Source organism: Nicotiana attenuata, chromosome 7, assembly GCF_001879085.1.
Source record: "Nicotiana attenuata strain UT chromosome 7, NIATTr2, whole genome shotgun sequence".
NCBI classification, from domain to species: domain Eukaryota; kingdom Viridiplantae; phylum Streptophyta; class Magnoliopsida; order Solanales; family Solanaceae; genus Nicotiana; species Nicotiana attenuata.
In genome coordinates, this window is record NC_031995.1 from 111,059,314 (window position 1) to 111,080,062 (window position 20,749).

General features: G+C 37.8%; 2 protein-coding genes across 2 annotated transcripts; one reads left to right on the forward strand and one right to left on the reverse strand.

Annotated features, from left to right (window-relative positions):
* LOC109230363 (putative homeobox-leucine zipper protein ATHB-51) lies at positions 11,462–14,795 on the forward strand. The gene is made up of 3 exons (XM_019395868.1): positions 11,462–11,561; positions 12,375–12,715; positions 14,544–14,795. The coding sequence occupies exons 1-3, from the start codon at positions 11,462–11,464 to the stop codon at positions 14,793–14,795; spliced, it is 693 nt and encodes a 230-aa protein (XP_019251413.1).
* On the reverse strand, positions 17,457–20,531 carry LOC109229710 (60S ribosomal protein L24). The gene is made up of 5 exons (XM_019395241.1): positions 20,437–20,531; positions 18,738–18,813; positions 18,513–18,614; positions 17,897–18,045; positions 17,457–17,797 (listed from the first exon to the last, which is right to left on the reverse strand). The coding sequence occupies exons 1-5, from the start codon at positions 20,445–20,447 to the stop codon at positions 17,641–17,643; spliced, it is 495 nt and encodes a 164-aa protein (XP_019250786.1). The 5' UTR covers positions 20,448–20,531; the 3' UTR covers positions 17,457–17,640.

The window sequence follows — 20,749 nt, forward strand, 5'->3', positions numbered from 1 at the left end:
GGTGGTGTTTCTGGATAAAGAGTTTAAGAAAAAAGAATGACTTTTGACACTTATGATCTAAAACAAGCTAAAGATATTTGTATGACCATAAATAATCTCATCAAAGATAACATGAATTTAAAGTGAATTATTTCTGAATAAAAAAGCAATGTAATTTTTTTATGGACAGACAAAAAAAAGGTATAACACAAAAAATTGAGACGGATGGAGCAGAAAATCCATAATTTCAATTTTCACACAAAGATCCTATGTACGTAGAAAAGGGTCTATAACTTGGTAGTTGCCATGCACTCAACACAAAGCCTTGCAAGAATTTTACTGAATGGAAATTACAGTCTTATTAAAAACTAGAGATCTCTCTTCGCACCAGAGGCGAATCTAGGATTTAAACTCTTTGGGTTTAATTTTTAAAAAATTTAGTATTATTGAACCTGTTATATTTTAAAATTTATGGGCGCATAAATACTAGTTTTTATAGTTTTGGTGGATTTTCACCTATAAATTTATATTCCGCGTCGAAAGTACTGGGTTCACGCACTCTAACGCTGCTGCTTCCGCTCCTGTCGGCAGTTATTATATGTAGGCTCTACAATTACATATGCTACATGTTTTGTACTTTTAAAATCATTGTGTAAATCTCTAGATTTATACATTGAATTCTTTTATTAAAATTAATAAAAAGGAAAAAGTGTTGGATAAAAAACTCTTACCATTTCAAAAACTCGTAAAACGATCTTATCAAAATAGTGCAAACAAGCCCAAAAAGAAGAAGCAGAAATAGGTGAGCAAGTTGTGTGTGTGTTTTTTTTTTAAATTTATTTCCCTCCCCATTTGATTCTCCGTTGGTCTCCATTATTGGACTTATTGCTTCTTCGGTGACTCGAACTCACGACCCTTGGGTTGTAGGTCGGGGTTGCTGATCATCTGAGCAATTCCTTCTTGTCCGCAAGTTGTGTGTAAAAAAAACAGGGATTCCCTTCTTCTCCTATATTGTTGTCATCTCCCGCTCGTATTCGATGTTTATATCATATCATATTGATTTTATTATGATTAAATAATAAATTAATATGTGAATTTGTATTATTTAACTTCAATTTAGTGATAAATATATTGAGGATATATACATATTATATGTATCCATAAAATTAGTGAAAATTATATTGCCGAGGAGTGTTCACGAGTTCTCCTTCCACTTTTTGTCTTCTTGCATTTACCTTTATTTATTTTTTGTACCATTTTTTCTCTTTGTGAAGACTTGTCATCTTCTTCGTTAATTAAGTTGCTGCCATTGCATCAGACAACAAAGTAAATTAAAAAATAAATTTTAACTTATGTACTGCCAGTGTAAAGTCCTTTAAATTAAACCTATTGTACAAAGTAATTTGTCATACAAATATATTATTAATCTCGCTTAATTACTGTACTATCTTTGAGTTTAATTAATATACAGACTGATAGTGATAGAGAAATATTGCATTATCAAAGTCATTTAAAAGATACAAGTAACTTTCTGTGACAATATGGATTGATGACCGACAATATAAAATGACATTTAACAGCAGGTAAAAATGATGTGATTGTGTATATTAGTTAAACTCATTATTGTTTGGAATAAGCGTATATACATTGAAAATATTAAGTTTTCTTAAAACTACTAGTGAATTTGAATCTATGATATCATGTTAGTTACCATAGTTATCAAACTACTAATTAATAATTATCAAGAGATTTACCTATAATCACCTAATAAATAATTTGATTGTGTAAATATACTTTACATTGTCACTGTATGAAACTTAAACTCTTAATTATCTTTTAGGTGATATGATACCGTAAAAAACTTATATATGATGTTAGTATATACAACAACAACAACGAACCCAGTATATTATCATAAGTAGGGTCTGGGGAGGGCAGTGTGTACGTAGACCTTACCCCTACCTTATAAAGATAGAAAGGTTGTTTCCGATAGACTCTCAGCTCAAGGAACAATAGAGATAAGGCAACAAATAGCAAACAATAGTAACAACAATATATTAAGGTAAACGGGCACGAATGACACGGCATGTTGTTAGTATATAGAAGTTAAAAACTCTTTTATGCCGTACATGTCAAGGTTGTATGCCTGTCAAAGTCTGCTCCTCACGTTTTTAGGGATGCTAACCCCTTTAATTTAATTTCTTCTTCCTCTTCTCTGGCATATATTGCATTGAATACTAGTGAATGAGCCATATACAGGTCCACTGATTTTAACCAAAGAAAAAAGACTGTTTCTCTCTGTGTGCTTTTGTGTGTGTATGTGAAGTGAAAAAGAAGTTTCGAATGGACCTAATTCAGGGTCCTTTTACTAATGCTGCTCTGATTCTATAAACCCAATTTGTACTGTAAGTCCATTTATTATAGGAGAACTACCCATAGGTCATTAAGCAGCAGTTGCAGTAGCAGCTTGATTCATTACTCTTCATTAGCCCTCTACCTCGTTGTTTATCAATTTGCTATATTGCTGGGGCTCTTTGAAGTAACTGCATATCGAATTTTCCAAAAGTAGTGAATTTTTGGAGGATCCAACACAGTGTGGCAGCCATTTTGGATAGTTCGCGCAACATAGTCACACTAAAAAAGCTGAAATTAACAAGAACTTCGTCGCTAATATGTCGCTAAATTGCTCATAGCTAACAAAATTTCTTGATAATTTGTCGCTAATCCGTCTCTAAACAGGATTAGCAACGGATTTTTCTGTCTAGCTACAAAATTTGTCCATTGTTAATTCTTGTTTTTTAGCTACATTTGAAGGATCCGACAAGCACACTGCCACACATTTTCGGAGAGTCCGAGCAACATATGTTTATACTTTCTCCATTCTGTATGGGTCTAAATCTGACCACACGAGAATCGGCACAAAAAGGAATTGCGAGGAGTCGATAAAGCCGTGGTTGTATCCATGAGGCACCCGAACGACAAGCATCTCGGCCACGGCCAGGTCGAACCATCAGAAAGCCTGTATGGCGAAGTACACGCCATGGCACTTGGGGAGGTCGACCTAAAGTGCAATTGGCAGATTACGGTATCCTGGCCAAGGACCATTGGGTAAAGGGGAATACCTATTATATACTAGGTAAGAGAATAAGAAAGGGGGACTTTTTTCTTCCTCTCTTAACACTGAAGAACGGGAGAATGTTTCTCAAGAAAATCAAGAGAAGGTTTAGAACTTGGCTGCTGATCTTTGTGATCATCATTACAGAATCAATAAAGATAGATCTCGTAGCCGTTAATGGTGCATCTTTTTTTTTTCTTTATTTTACATTACGGAGTAGTAGCATCAAGAATGTAAGCCCGTCATATATATTTGATATCTTTTATAATCTTAAAGAGCTCATGAGCTCAACCATATCCTATTTTTCCCACTTAATATTCTTGGATCTAGAGTTAATTATCCTTGGCTAGGATTTATCCCCTATTCTCATATTAATCCGTTGTAAGAAAAGGTTTAACACTTTTTTTGGTAAAACAATTTGGCGCCATCTGTGGGAATTTTCTAGCCAAAGCTTTAGTTCCCTCTAGATCCGAACATGATCTTAGCTTTATCTCCCATTTGGTAAAGTTTCACCCTTTCATTACGAATGTCGACTTGCGAAACCGGTCGGTAAACCCCCGAAACCGCCAAACCAACCAAAGGTAAATCCTTACGCGAAATCGGAGTTACGCCTGGTTTACACACGAAAACTGCGCTGCTCCACAGCAGCAGCCCTGAGGCATTGTGAACATGAGCCATCATAGGCGGACTGCAACTACGCGTACCAAACGCGTCCGTAATCCCATTTCCAGGTTAGTACCCAACGCCTCCTACATCCCGCGCATATCGCCTCCCCTCCTACTATACGAGACGATGCTTATTGTGTAATTTACTGACTAAGATACTCATCGTCTGTATGTTTGTGGTATGACTTACATTTTTGCCATCTTTGCATGCCCGGGACTGACGAACTGGGACTCGAACTGGAGACCCTAATGGGGGAAGTGGATTGTCCACCTGCGAAATGCCAAATCTCAACCAATGACGAGGATGATCGTAAAGCCGAAGCCAACATCAGGCCGGAAACTAGTACCAGAATACAGAACAAGGCGAGCCACCCTGCGGCTCGATCCCTAGTTCATTGCCGAACAAGGGAACTGCCCAGGTCCAAAAAGCGCAGCGGATGAGGGAAACGTGGCCAATCCCCCTCATTCATCAGCTAAACAGCCGACCAAGGTAACAGATTATTCCATGTACTTCTAACCCGCTATGCCTTTTTTTTTATAAAAAAAAAAGACAGAGAGGGAAGTGGAACAGAGAACAGGGACGTTCTTTCAAATTCGCGAACAAAGGCTAGCCGACATACAGGCTCTAAATTCCTCGCTACAGCGAACGGAAAATCGGGAAAACCCTCCACACAGTACCATATTACAAATAACAGACAAACGGCTCAGAACAAGCCAGCATCATTAAGAAACAATCTACACAGCTTGGGACTGGGCGAAGAGCCCATGGAACGTACAATCTCCCCAATACAGGCAGAAATGAACAGGGAAAGCTTGCCCGTATGCTCTCCATGGCAACGCTACGCTAATTCGGCCGACTAAATACTACGAGTAACGTCCGTACTTCTTTCAAATCAATCGAGCCCCAAGGTGCTCAGAGGCCCAAGCAATAAGTTCATCGCCCGTCCCGTCAACGATCTCTCCAGGCCGAGCAATAAAGGGACTACATAGATTGGGGCTCACCCCGAAGCATGCATAAACGATGCAATAATGAGTAATATTCTCCAATAAAAACAAGGCAGCATGCAACAATCTTACCACTCCACCGAGCACCCGGCCATCGCCAAGGAAAGTAAAATTCAACCTCGTTCGAATCAACAAACCACTATTCGACCTCGCTCGAACTCATAATGGGTTACAGCTCGACCTCGCTCAATTTTACACCCTTACGGCCCCCGGCCATCACCAAGCGAAAGTAAAATTTGACCTCGTTCGAATAAAAAATCCACAGTTCGACCTCGCTCGAATTCATAACGGGTTACAACTCGACCTCGCTCGAATTTACACCCTAACGGGCCCCGCCATCGCCAAGCAAAAGTAAAATTCGACCTCATTCGAATAAAAAAGCCACAGTTCGACCTCGCTCGAACTCATAACGGGTTACTACTCGACCTCGCTTGAATTTACACCCTAACGGCCCCCGGCCATCGCCAAGCGAAAGTAAAATTCGACCTTGTTCGAATCAAAAAGCCACAGTTCGACCTCTCTCGAACTCATAACGGGTTACAACTCGACCTCGCTCGAATTTACACCCTAACAGCCCTCGGCCATCGCCAAACGAAAGTAAAATTCGACCTCGTTCGAATCAACAAGCTAAAGTTCGACCACGCTCGAACTCATAACGGGCTATAACTCGACCTCGCTCAAATTTATACCCTTACGGCCCCCGTCCATCGCCAAAAATTCGACTTTCATTCAAACTAACAAAGTTTGACCTCGCTCGAACTAACAAAATAAGGATCGACGTCGCTCGAACTAATAAATTAAGGATCGACCTCGCTCGAACTAACAAAGTAAGGTTCGACCCCGTTTGAACTAATAAGATAAGATCCGACCTCGCTTGAATCAACGAGCTAAATTCGACCTCATTCGAATTTCCAACTAAAAATCAGGGACTCATCACGAGAAAATCTGAAGATCTTTTTCAAAAAAAAATGAATGAGAAAGAGAGTCTGAGATATACAACCAAAGGCAAACCAACTATCTTATTCAGATATATATACATACAAGACGGCGTCTTACAAAAGGCCGAAAGCGGGCCCCCGTAAAAAGAAAAATAAGCAACAACAAAAGAAAAAAAAGAGCTAAGTGCAAAAAGCCACAAAAACTTCTCTCGGCTTCATCTCCACCACCGTCCTCGTCAGCGTTTTCATTATCAGAAGAGAGTCCATCTTCAATCTCAGCACCCACACCGACCTCCGGTGTCGCAGGGTCATAACCGCAGGCAAGACGAGCCTCATGCGCCTTAACCCGAGCATCTTCAAAAGCGGCCTCAGGAACGCTCCCCGCCGCCCACAAACCCTTATATATATATATATCATTGGGCCTCAACATGCACCCATAGCTCGTATAAATGGCGGGGGACAGTAACAGAGGCAGATTCCTGAGGGGGGCCTGAGCCAACAGTTGCGCCTTCTCGGCCTCGAGAGCCACAACTTGGTCTCCCAGGTTCGAGGCATCCTGCTCGAGCTCACCAATCCGCTCCTCAAGCCTTGCCTCCCTCAGTGTGGTTGTCGCCCTCTCGGCTTCCCACTCAGACTTGAGGACGCGGATGGTGTCTTCCAGTGCCGCTGCCCTTGCCAAAGCCGCCACTCGGGCTCCCTCGGCCCTCTCCAACTCGACCATCTTCCTTTCTAGCTCAGCCACCTTCTCCGTCCACTCTGCACTTATATTGGCAACTCTAGTGTCATTTTGCTCAAGCTCGGCTCGCAAGGATAACACCTTCGTTTGAAGATCCTCGCATTCTGCTGCAACCCCTTTGCCCACCTTGAGCTCCTCGTCTTTGGCCCTAAGCAACCCCTCAAGCTCGCTACATCTGTGGATAGACTACATGAGATCCTCGTCCTTCATCTCTAACTCCTCCTTGAGGGATTGAGTTTTATTGCCCCCTAAGCTGCGCGTGCATCTCACAGCACCTGTTGCGACACCGGCGGTACTTCGCGGCCATTTATCGAAAGACATCGGCTCGCGTCTCAGCCCGACGAGCACTCTCGATCCCCAGCATGTAAGTCTAAGGAGGAAAAAGGAAGAATCAGCGAAATCAAATGGCACAAAACAAAGAAAAAAGCAAAAGGAAACTCACCCTCAAGGCCATCCCAGCCACACCATGCGAAAAACCAGAGTCTCTGATCTCCCGAAGAGATCTACTTTCGGCGGCGGAGCACAGAAGTTCAAATTGGGGCACCAAGTCCACCGTGTCCTCCAACAGGTTAAAATCTGACGGAATTTCGAGCACACGGGAAGGGACTTCCGCTCTCACGTTAACCCTGGTAAAACCTTCCTCGAACATCCTCATGTCCTCAAGATCGATATCAGAATCAGATTCATAATCAGCTACCACTACGTCCTTCAACCTCTCATTAGCCGAAGAGGGGGTATGGGCCTGCCGAGACGCCGATGGACCACTAGAAACAATTGGAGCGGCCTCCGAACTATGTCCCCTGCCATGACAGCTCTTCTATGTTCGAGACGGGCATCGCCTCCACACCTAGGCCGCTATCACCGCCAGCTTCAGATATCGCCGAAACAGGGTCGCCCCTCGAGGGCGTTTCAACCAAAGATGCCCCTCTGACATTAACTTCCGCCTCATTGACGGGACTTCTTTGCCACCACCATGAGAAGGTTCATCCGCTGAATGGATTGCGGGAACCGGAGTGTCCGACCTAAGAGCAACCTCCGAACGAATAGGCTCGGTCGCGGATGCGGTCCGCCGAACAACCAAACTTTGGACGCCCTCATCCACAGTTACCCTTGGTACAGGCCAGGCAGAGGAAATCGGTTGACGAAAAGCAAGGACAGGATCCCTTGCCCTTCTCGCTCCTCTCCGACCTGCCAATGAGAAATTCGACCAAACGAAGATATAAGGTAAGAAAAAGACGGAGCAAAGAACAAAGCAACTAAGACCGAAATAAGCCGACTCACTAGTGGAAGGTTTGCGCCCAAACCTCTCGTGGAAGGGCATCCATTCGCGGATCCCTATCGTGTGGGGAAGAATCGAGCTCACCCATTCGCGAATATTGGCAACTTGCGGAGGAGGTACCCTCTCGGCTGCGGAAATATAAAACACTCGACGGTCACTAAAGGGAGACGGCCAACAGCCATTTTCAAAAAATAATATAATATAATTAAAGGAAAGGAAGACCTATGGGCAAAATTCCACGCCTCAGGAAACCCTGCACGGTACGATACCACGTGCTCTGTTCGGACGTAGAAGAAGTTCTCCCAAACGTGGCGGTTGGCCTTGTTATCCATCTTTACCACCAAACCCTTGGTTCCTCGGTGACGAAGGTGAATCATTGTGACCCTATAAAAATGGGGGGCGAAGAGGTGAAGCATGTGTTGTAGAGAAATTCCTCGATCGGCCAGCTCCGCGTACCTGATAAGCATAAGGAAGAGCTTGTATACGTACGGAGAGAGTTGAGCCGGACACGTCTCGTAGAAGCGGCAGAATTCCATTGCCAAGGAGGGAAGGGGAAGCGTGTACCAAATGACAAATGGATATGCGTAAAACGCACAGTAGCCCGGGCGGTGTATATGCATTATGTCACGACCCGCCGGAACTAGTTCAATGTGATCAGGGATTCTCCATTTGGCTTTGAACGTCGTGAGGGCCGCAGCATCCATCGTAAAAATAACAGGTTTCGGCTCATCCCCAGCAGGGCTATTGAAGTCAGTCCTTGCCTTCCCTGGACCTCATCTACAGTCGGAAAACTCTCATCCTCCGCCAGACCCACTCCCTCTTCGAGTAGGGGTATATCGTTTTTCGGCACCGGAGCACCAACGACTCGATCAAGGTTAGAAGAAGCACTAGCCATCGCTTTGGGTGACTGTATAGGTCATGAGTGTAAAGAAATGAGGGTAACAGCCACGAGGATTGTTGGTAGAAAAAGAAATACGAAGAACTGAAGAAGAAGAAGAAGAAAGAATGACTTAAGATTGTCTTGTGAACGATTGGTAAACACTACATTCGAATGGGAAACTTTTCCCTATTTATAGAGATATGAATATGCTGGTTTGCGAAACCAAGCGCCGCCTTTTATCAAAAAAAAAATAACGAAAAGGGCACGGGAAATGACGCAATGCACAGAGAACATGTGCCATAATGACGCCTGACGAATTTAATGTCATTTCGAACTGACACGGTGGTCTGATAAAGCACTCGAAACGTCACATCATCATCTCGCTAAGAGGCACTCGCCCATCGCCCAAAACTCTCAGATTTCTCAAAAGGTTCTTATTGACGAGTTCTGCCCATCGAGTTCGCCCAAAGACGACCTCAATGGGCGGAGGGACTAACTGTATGGGTCGAATCCTGGCCACACGAGAATCGGCACAAAAAGGAATGGCGAGGAGTCGATTAAGCCGTGATTGTATCCATGAGGCACCATAACGATGAGCATCTCGGCCACGGCCGAGGTCAAACCATTAGAAAGCCTGTATGGCGAATTACACGCCATGGAACTTGGGGAGGTCGACCTAAAGTGCAATTGGCAGATTAGGGTATCCTGGCCAAGGACCGTTGGGTAAAGGGGAATACCTATTATATATATACTAGGTAAGAGAATAAGAAAGGGGGACTTTTTTCTTCCCCTCTTAACACTGAAGAACAGGAGAATCTTTCTCAAGAAAATCAAGAGAAGGTTTAGAACTTGGCTGCTGATCTTTGTGATCATCATTACGGAATCAATAAAGATAGATCTCGTAGTCGTTAATGGTACATCTTCTTTTTCTTCTTTATTTTACATTACGGAGTAGTAGCATCAAGAATGTAAGCCCGTCATATATATATTTGATATCTTTTATAATCTTAAAGAGCTCATGAGCTTAACCATATCCTATTTTTCCCACTTAATATCCTTGGATCTAGAGTTAATTATCCTTGGCTAGGATTTATCCCCTATTTTCTTATTAATCCGTTGTAAGAAAAGGTTTAACACTTTTTTGGTAAAACACATTCCAATATATTTGTAGCATGCTTTCTTTTTTAGTCTGCATCAAAAAGATTGTCAGTTTACTCTTAATGAGATTATGGCTTATTTTAAATCACAAACTTCAATTCTTTATTTTTGTGTTAAACATCGTACTCAGTCAAATACTGTCGTATAAATTGAAAAGAAGGGAGTATATAACCAGAAAAGGGATCATTTCTATTCAATTAATACAGTACAATTTTTCAACGAAAGGGATTTACAAACACACTGTCGTTTCTTATGATGTTTTCTAGAGTTACATCTTGAGAGAGACTCAAATTAAATGCTATAGAAGAAACTAAGTACTGCATACTAAGAAGTAGTAGTAGTACTAGGGGGGAAGAAAGTAGTTAATTTGTCAGAAAAATGGGAAGAGAGGCGTGAGAGTAGCTCAAGGCAGCTTGTCTATTTTTTGGCCTTTAGGGGACCATACACTTCCTTAGACTGTGACCTTTGATAAAAATCCTAATTTTCTTACACTCCTAATTAACTTTATAATGATAATGTGAAAGAATTTTGCACAAATGAATCACTAAGAGTAACTACACATAATTGCCTATAATTAAAATTAATAGATTTATACATTAATATGAAAAATAAGGCAAATAATATGGTATAACAAATTATGTTACATTAATAGTATAAAGTTATTTATATTGTCAGTGTCAAAGTTAAATCGAACTTTTTATACTATTTAAAAACCGTAGTAACCCAGTTGGTTAACTACCCAAATTCTCACCTTGTTAGTTCGAGTTTGATTCCATACCTTGTAATTTCCTCTCCATTTTCCCTTCTCTTACTCCCAATATATAATAATACTTCTTTTGGTCTTTTTTTTGTTGTCATGGTTACTAAAAATAATGATCCAAAAAATCTATCATTTTAGAAATTTAAATTTTCTAATAAATGTTGTGAGAGATTAATATAGTAAAAGCAAAAGTAGTAATAAATTAAGGTCAAAGAATAAAGAAGCATCATTTAGTCAAATTATCTTTTTTAATTATTTTTTTAAGGAGCATACAAAAGCCAGAAATGAAAAGTAAAAGGGATATGAAGGAGTAAATAAATAAAAAACTTTTTTACCACTTCACTAAATGAAGTGAACTTTATTAGTACTTCATAAGGATTAAGTGATCTCAAATTACACCTATAGTTAATGAACACATATTTTAAATATGGTTCTTTAAATATATCATTAGAGTGTCCTTGTTGAAATTTAACACTAATAAAAACAACAATTAATTAGTGCACACTAGTATCCATCTACTCCACTCCACCCCCCACCCCCCAAAAAAAAACCAAAGAGGATGTCCTATTTATGAGTTGCTCCCAAAAGTGAAGCATAAAACTTCACAACTAATTCTTACCCTCCCAATCCATCTCTTTCACATATTGACACAATGCTAAGTACTGACTGATTCTATCCACAAATGTAGTAAACTCTCCCTACAACATCTTCTTCTCATTTTTCACTTTTGTTTCTTCAAAACAAACCAAGAAAGTTTTCATACTTTTTCAAAAGGGCAAACCCTAATTAACCCCTTTAATTAATTTAAGGTGGTCCATAGTCTTGAATAGTACTGGTCCAATACTAGATAAAGAAAGATTTGTGTCAATATATTAAGGGGTTAGAATTTGGGTGTTTTCTTGGATCTTTGCCTTGTTTAGAAGGAAAAAAGAAAGAGTCCAAAAATATGGACTGGAATGGGAATTTTAGACCCTTTGTTTCTCGACCTACTCCTCCTGATAATTCTTTCAATTTCCTCTACAGCTACAATTATGATCAATATCCAGGTAAAGATATACTGTATTTGTTGTTGTTGTTGTTGTTATTCTCAGAAGCAATCATGTTAGTCTTCATTGATGTTTATTGTGTTTTACATGATTTCCACATTTATTCTAATCATTATTTTGTCCCATTTCTTCATAGGGTTCTTTTCATGATTTGATCTTGAAGTATGTTATCTTAATATAGATAATTGCCTTTCTATTTTGGTCTTTAAGGGATTTCCTTTTTAGCCTCGCTCCTGGATAAAGAAGTACTATTCAAAGAATAGATGAGTGAGCTAAAATAAAAAAAATATTCTTGAATTTACACTAAGTTTAAAATGGCAGAATTATGAAGTTTTCTTTTTTCCATTGATACCTTTAATAATTGCTGACCTTTCTCAGTTTCCTAAAGAAAGTAAAAACCAAGTGTTAGTTACAAACTTTGTCAGCCTGATCACTGCCCATTTTATCTCACAACCATATATTTTGAGCGGATGGTCTACCGGAAACAGCCTCTCTATCTTCACAAGGTAGAGGCAAGATCCGGCATACATACTTGTCCTCCCCAGCAGAGGCTGACCCGTGATTTGAAGGTTACAAATGCACTTTTGCATTCAACTAAAATTTGCTTGTATATATTATTATTTTTGAAAAGACATATACTGGTATACATGGAATTTTTGTCGAACTTTCCGAGTGCCGTCGGTGACCCCTCTCTTTACGATGTAGGTCCGTCTCTGCACCTCAGACCCCACTTGTGAAAATACACTCGGTATGTTGTTGTTCCATATCTTTACATGCTAATATAATCTTTGGTTTTTTTTTCCTTTTTTAAAGGTATGGAAATGAAGCATGCAATGCAAACACAAAATGGTGGAGTGCTCCCAACAATGGACAAACTGAACAACAACTTTGCTATGAATCAACTGGACAAGAAGAAAAGATTAACAAGTGAACAATTAGAGTCACTTGAAAACAGTTTTCAAGAAGAGATAAAACTTGATCCTGATAGGAAAATGAAACTAGCTAAAGAACTTGGGTTACAACCTCGTCAAATTGCTGTTTGGTTTCAAAATAGGAGAGCTAGATGGAAATCTAAGCAGCTCGAACGACTCTATGATTCTCTTAAACAAGACTATGATTTAGTTTCTAGGGAAAAACAGAAGCTTCAAAATGAGGTCAGTTTTGAGAAATTCTCTCTTCACTTTCTTGCATCCATGCAATTCATGCAAAACTTTAAAAAAAAAGTTGTATGTTTTTTATTGTCAGATGAATTGTGTGTGACCGTTTTATCTAAAAGTATAAAGAACAAATTAAGTACGTGTTCTCTTGTGGGTGAGCGTGACTCTTTTTCTTGAGCCAAGTACATAAAGATTCTTTTGAGAAAATGACATTATATAGCCGCTCTCAAAATAATAGCCGAAAAAATATTTGTATATATATATATATATATATATATATATATATATATATATATATATGATGTATGCTATATACATAAAGTATACAAATGTTATACACTATTTCGACTACCAAATATAAATAGTTTGATAATGTGATAATACCCCAATTTTTTTTGATAATGGGGTGACAGTGAGATTAGAACTCAGAATTTCTACTTTGATACTATAATATGAACAGTACGATTATCTCATCTAAAAAATTAAGTTGGAAAAGAGAACATATATTAATTAAGTACTTAATTATGTCTTCAATACTTCTTATATCTCATTCTTTGAAAATTATTTTCCTATGTGAGTCACCCTAAACCTATACTTTGGTGTTTCTTTGTGATGTTAATGTTTTTTTAAATCAATATCTAGTTTATGTAGTCACCTAAATTAACTTTCCTCTGATAATGGGAAAACAGAAGATGGTAATGGAAAACAACGGTGGCTTAAAATATTCAAACTTTACATAAATTACCAATAAAATCTGCTGTTTATTTTTCCTAGCTGGTATGTATATACACTTATCATACATGTTTATATACATATTATACATAGATCATACATATATTATATATCTATCAATTATTTTTAATTTAAGCGATTGAATGAACAACTACTTAATCTTTAAAATATTATAGATAGTAAGATTGTTCCCAAATTTAAAGCTAGAAAGAAATACTAAAAAAATGACTGGGGTTTTAGATACCTATGTCTAATGATAATATAGTCCTCAACGAATCCTTGTCTTTTTAAGAAAATAACCTATTTTTATGAAACTTAGAATAATAGTTGCTATTTGAGGAAAAACAACTATTTTAGAATAATATGGCGTCATTATTCGTTAGGCTCGTCATATTTGGAGCCATAACTATGGAGACAACTTTAACTTCAGTTGTCCCCATCATTATAAAGCAAGGTCGGCTTAATTTAATGCAAATAAATAAATTTAAAAAAAAAATTGACTCTTCTTATACCTTGTAATAAAAATTGAAATTGACGTTTCATACAACATTGTCCCTCTTCTTCCTTTCCTTTCCTTTTCTTTTTGAGTTTTCCTTTTAATTTAATTATCCTCTCTCATGCAGTTAGAATTTTGTCCATATGTCTGTTTCCTTTTTTTCACTAATTATACACACGGATAATGTAAAGATTTTTTAACATGTCGTAGCAGATAATCTGTCTTATCTTGGAATAACGGTAAAGTTGTCTCCGTATGACCTAAAAACTAAAAGGTCACAGATTCGAGCCGTGGAAGCAGCCACTAATGCTTGCACTAGGGTAGCTTGTCTTATCTTGGAGCAACGGTAAAGTTGTTTCCGTGTGACCTAAACGCTAAAGGTCACGGGTTCGATCCGTGGAGCAGCCAATAATGCTTGCATTAGGGTAACCTGTCTACATCACATCCCTAGGGGGTGTCGCCCTTTCCCGCACCCTGCATGAATGCAAAATACTTTGTGCCCGGGTTGTCCTTTTTTTTAAAATCTTTTAGATGATCTGATAGTGTAATAATTTTTTTACACATTAACAAAGAGTTAAACTCTTGTTTTTGTGATAGGTGTTGGCATTAAGAGCAATATTGAAGGAACAAGCTACAAAGAAACAAGTGAATTCCACAGTATACACTAAAATATCAGGTGAAGAGACAGTGGAAAGCACATCAATGCCAAGTTCAAACAAGACAAGAGGAATTACTACAAGTAACCATCAGAATAATAATAATAATAATGATATGGCTGAATGTAGCTATGTTTTCAACGTTAATAATGTAGAAGGGTTTAATCCAGTTATGCCACCATATTGGGTTTAATTAGCACTAATAATTAGTGTTTCTTTTTCCAGGCACTAACTAAGTTTGATTAGAAGATAGGTAGTTAGCTGGTATTTGTTATAATTAAGATTAGTACTTTAGTAGTAAGTGGTTCTTTTGATTAGAACCAGACTCTTGTCAGTATTAGTGTAATTGTAAGGTAGTATTGTACTATTATTTGTTGTATTGATATTAATGTCATTAGTTATAATACTTTACAACTTTTTATCATGCGTGTCAAGCGCCTCAATCAGAGGTGGACCTGGGATTTGAAGGTCGGTTGTGCACTTTTGGGTTCAACCAAAATGTGTAAGGTATTTCGCTATCATCATATATAATGCATGCTTGCTTGAAGTCGAGGGTCTATCGGAAACGGCCTCTTTACCTGCAGAGGGTAGGAGTGAGGTCTGTGTACCAGAGGCGGATCCAGGATTTGAAGGTCGGGGTGTACTTTTGGATTCAACCAAAATTTACTATTTTTTGCATATAGGGTATCCACTACTAATATATCACTATTTTCTAAAGACAGATACATGTATATATGAAATTTTTGTCGAACTTTACGGGTGATGGTGACCCCTTTCGGTATAGCATATGTCCGCCTCTGGTCTCAATGGAGGTATAAATTTGAATTACGAATTTAAACCAATGTGATTTAAAGTACAGTCATTGCTATTTCTAAATATATAATTTTTATTTTCGAAAAAAAGATTCATTAACCAGTGTGTGAATACACACTGAAAATTAATATCTTGCCCATCATATAGTACTCTGAATCATGTCATCTCTTTGGAAAGAGCAGAGCAGCTGATAAATATTAGACAGTAGTTTACGGTATTGGGTGATATAATGATAAAATACTAACAATAAAGATATAAAAGGAAACTATTTAAACCATACGTGAATTAGATTCTATCCCCTTTCCTTTTTTGTTTAGTTAAACGATTATTCTTTTTCACTTAGATTCTAAACAAAGGAAATTCACAGTTCCCAGCATGCTTTTTTCCCTTGTTTTTATTTTTTTGAATGGTCATGGCTAAATTCTAGTTTCTCACTGGAAATGGACGAGTTGGATCAAATTTGGGCAAGTTAAACAAGTCATATCAATTAGTAACAGGTTACAATAGGGTTGTGCTAATTTGGTAAATACCGAATTATCGTATCAAAATTGAATTTTTTTTTTATTTGGTATTCGGTATGGTATTTGGTTTAAGTTTAAAAAAAATTGGTATTAGATATGGTATTTGATATTTTAAAATAAAATACCAAAATACCGATACCGTACCGAAATATATATAATATTACACAATACACATATTATTAGTTATAACATAAATATAAGAAATTCAAAATTTTATTTTCCTTTATTCTCTAAGTTCATCAATTAACTCTAAGCAAGTAACAAGACATTTCTAATGATCAAATTTATTCTTTTATGTATAGCTCTCTCTGGGTTGGTATTTGCTGGTTTGGACAAAACTTTTGTCAACAAACGTTTTTAGTTTTGTACTTTCGAGTACTTTAATTAAGAATATTACCTTCTATGACTCTATGCACTAGTTAGTATTCAAACCGAATAAGTCGAAGTTACCGAACCGAATAAATCGAAACCGAAAGGAGAAAAATCGAACCATACCGAATTTAATTAGGTACGGTATTGGTATAGCATTTTAAGAAACCGAATACCGAAAATACCGAACCGAAATATCTAAATACCGTACCGTACCGAACGATGAACACCCCTAGGTCACAACCCCCACAGCGCCAACTTTCCCTCCTAATCTGTTTGCAAAAAAAAAAAAAAAAAAAAAAAAAAAAAAAAAAAACTAATACATTTTTCCTTTTTTTTTTTTGCAAATTCTCACCCGGTGTACGATACCCACATTGGGGCCCGACTATATCCGAATTCACAGGGAAAGTCCCACATTAAGGGATAAAACACTCCCTAACAAAGGCAACTTCGTACCCAAAGCTCGAACCCGAGATCTCCGGTTAAGGATGAAGGATTACTTACCACTCCACCATAACTCTTGTTGTTAATTTATTTTTCTTTAATTATTAGCTTAAGTTCAGCAATATTTACATAATCCTCAATCTCCAAGTTCAATATTTTACGTTTGATTTGGATTGTATTTTGACCAATTGGGTTCCGTATTAACTCAATAGTGTGATCGGTTATTTTGAGTTCATCTTCTTCGATATTTTATGTTTGATTTGGATTGTATTTTGACTAATTGGGTTATATATTGGACCCGTTTTAACTCAATAGTTTGATTGGTTATTTTGAGTTCATCTTCTACATGTCGTATCAACAAACAGATCATAATTCAAGCGCGGACCAGACTACAAAATTTACTAAAAGAGTGGCTGGTTGAAGGGAAGCCAGAAAATCCAGGGAATCGACGTTCCCCCAAACCATTGTATGCAGCTTTACCTTACATTTCTAGAATTATTGTATGTCGCCTTAGCCTATATTTCTGCAAGAATCCGTTTCCACAACTTAAAACTCGTGACCTCCTAATCACCAGTGACACCAAGACACCCCTTCCGTATGCGAAATTGTACTGTCTTAAAACTAAGTACAAACTAACATGTGCATTTTGACATTACAAACTTGTGGATCAAAGGGCAAATTTTAGTGAAGACTTAATTGGAAGTAGCTTAGGTGCAAGGAAGATAATTCTCATAATGAAACAAGAGTAATTAATCTGCATATTCGAAACAAGACCAAAATTCAGAAATATATTGTTTTAACTGCTGATCTGCAGTTGGATAAAAAACTTACATTCAATCAAGATGCAAAAACCACTCTAGTACTACTTCGAAAACAAACATAAACAATAGCTTAACGTTTTCCGCCGCCGCCGCCAAGCTTAGGGCCTTTTCCTGCAGCTCCCTTTGACACATTACCTTTCCCTCCACCTTTCTGTGACTTTGCCATTACCTCTGCTTTCTTAGCCTTCTTTTCATCCTTTGTCTTCTTGATTCTTTCCTTGATTTCACTGCAGAAACCCAACCAAATATTAATCACTCCATCTTCGACAAATACAACATATATAGTCACCTTTTATAGTAAATGCATGAGCTCTGTGGATACATACCGAAGAGCAGCCTCCCTAGCAGCATCTCGAACTTCTGGTCTTTCAGTTCTCTTCTTCTGGATTACCTCCAAGGTTGCACCCACAATGGACCTAGAGTAAGGCTTCTTTGTGGCGCGTCTCCTCTTCTTGACAGCTTCTTGTGCAATATCCTAATGTTATCAAACACAAAAAATAAGGGATTTTTTTATTTTTGGCCCAATGGCCCAAAATAATTACAGGCGACAGCCCAAATATACGGAACATATAACACTGATTATGTATATGATATGTATACTATATGTAGTTTATACGTATATTTATACTTAATATACAAAACATATACATTCGCCGGCTATTTATTTTGGGCAGCCCAAAATGTAACTGTTCCAATGCACAAATTTAATTTCGCGAAGTACCCATGAAATGGAAAAAGGTAAAACCAATTCATCTGTATATCCAAGTTTTCTAAATAAACACTTTGTAATATTTAAAGACAAAGTGTATCCCAAGGGTAAAACTTTACATCACAAAGCTTTATCCTTCAATGTTGGAATGTTAGTGTTAAACTTCAAAGCAAAAAACAGAATGTTAAGTTCAGAAATTTAACTTGTGGATGCTTTTATTCTGACAGACTCACCTTCTTGTGCTGCTTCCTGTACATGGCTGTCCATGTAAGCTTGGAAGGCTTCAGACGGTTGTGGAAGTACCGCTTGCATTTTGAATTGAGAAATAGGAACACCTACGACAACCAGAAAATACTAAGCGAGAACGGACAAGAAAGCATGACTCTGCACCCTCTTACCAATAAGTACACAAATAACTTTAATTACCATCAGCTAAGAAATGGCTTTTAGTATGTTACCTGAGAATCTGAACGAATAAATCTGATGCCCCTCCCTGGGTATATCTTGCCACCGCTGAAACGGCAGAGCTCTGTCCTGCAAGGGAAGTAAGAAAAAAGCTAATGAATACTCGATTTCAAGTGCTATAGCCTATAAGTAACCAAGGCAAAACCAAATGTAAAGCATGTCTACAATAACATACTCCCTCTGACACAATTTAGGTGACACTTCTTTATTTTTCGTCAGTCCCAAAAAGATTAAGACCTTTATATATGTAGTAACAATTGAACTTTAAATTACCCTTTTTATCCTTAATAAAATGATTTCTAGCCACACAAAATTTCATGGTTTGTTTTAGACAACAAGTTTCAAAAGTCTTCTTTTATTTCTTAAACTCCATGCCAAGTCAAACACCTTCAAATAAATTAGGGCGGAGAAGTAACAAAGAGGAGGTAACTCCCCTAATAGAGCCAAATGGCAATTCACATTCTGTTATTATAAAACACATTTGATGTGATAGTACAGTTGAAGCATTTCAAAATCAGCCAACCAAATAACTCCCTGTATAACAGTTCACAAATTCTCCAGGCTTTACACAACCAGCAAAATTCATCAGAAGTAATGTCTATTTTCCAGAAAAAATTGTCACCTCGAATCAGTTCAGTTATACCAATTTGGTATCAAAAAATTTCGCACAACTTACAGGGATAATACTAAAGACAAGAAATGCAAACTCCACGAGCAGTGGCGAAGCCACATAGCTCCAAGGGCACACACTGTTTAGATAGGTAAATCTAATTTTTTATGTATATATATTATGAATTAAATCCTCTTGACTTCTTCGTGTATTTATTTATTTCTAAAGATTTACGTGAAAATTCTGGCTCCGCTACATACGACAAGCCACTACAAACATCCGCTTCACATACATCATCGTGAAGTTTCTTTCTTTAAAATAACACTAGAGGTCATACTAAACTCCAGGTTACCTCCTAAAGTATCCAAACCATTGGAAATTCTGGCTCCGCTACATACAACAAGCCACTACAAACATCCGCTTCACATACATCGTCGTGAAGTTTCTTTCAATAAAATAACAGTAGAGGTCATACTAAACTACAGGCTACCTCCTAAAGTATCCAAACCATTGGAATATAACATTCAATGGTTAATCAAATTAACCAACACATCAATCAGAGCAAAAAGATCCAAAAACGTTTTGCATTAATCAATGGGTTAACTGTTGTATATCCAATTTATCTCTTCTAGCAGTCTATATGAAATGACATAACCTATACAGTAACACCTCCCAATGCACTCCTCTTTTCACCTCTCTTCTGCCACACTAATCATACATTAATAAATCGAAATAATTAAAACATAATTAACCAAACAAAAGTGTAGCAACATTTTACCAATAAATGATTTACAAGAAAACCTTTTTCCCCTTAAAATAGACTGCAATCTACATTACACGTGACCATACATCTAGCAAAAAAAATGCCAAAAACAGAAAAGAATTGACTTTTAAGCATTTCCCACATAACTAGAGTTCAAATCAGCAAAATAAAAAACATAAGCATTAATGTTGGGACACTTCTGATAAATTTTATGCAATAAAGTTATCAAATGGGTTCTAAATACGAGGAATTACACAACGTTTGCTGGTACATAAGATGCAAATAGAGATAGAGAAGAGATTAAGGGTTGAGGGTTTACTTGAGAACCATTGTTGATGCTGCTGTGAGCTCCCTCCCTCAGGTGCGGTACCTCAATCAATGAAGAAGAGAAAACCCTAGTGATACTATCCTTATATTGGAATTTGTGGTTAGGTTTTTATAGGCCCAAAAGAATATCAGATCTACCACTGGGCCGAATTGATGTGGACCTCTATATGGGCTTGTGTAAGAGAAATTTGGGGTAAGTGCACGGTTAGCCACAAGTAACATATGTATTTACTTTTAAGCCACTTTTTAAAATGTCTTTAGTATTTAGCCACTGCTTTAATAAACTTTAACTGCCTGGACGAAAA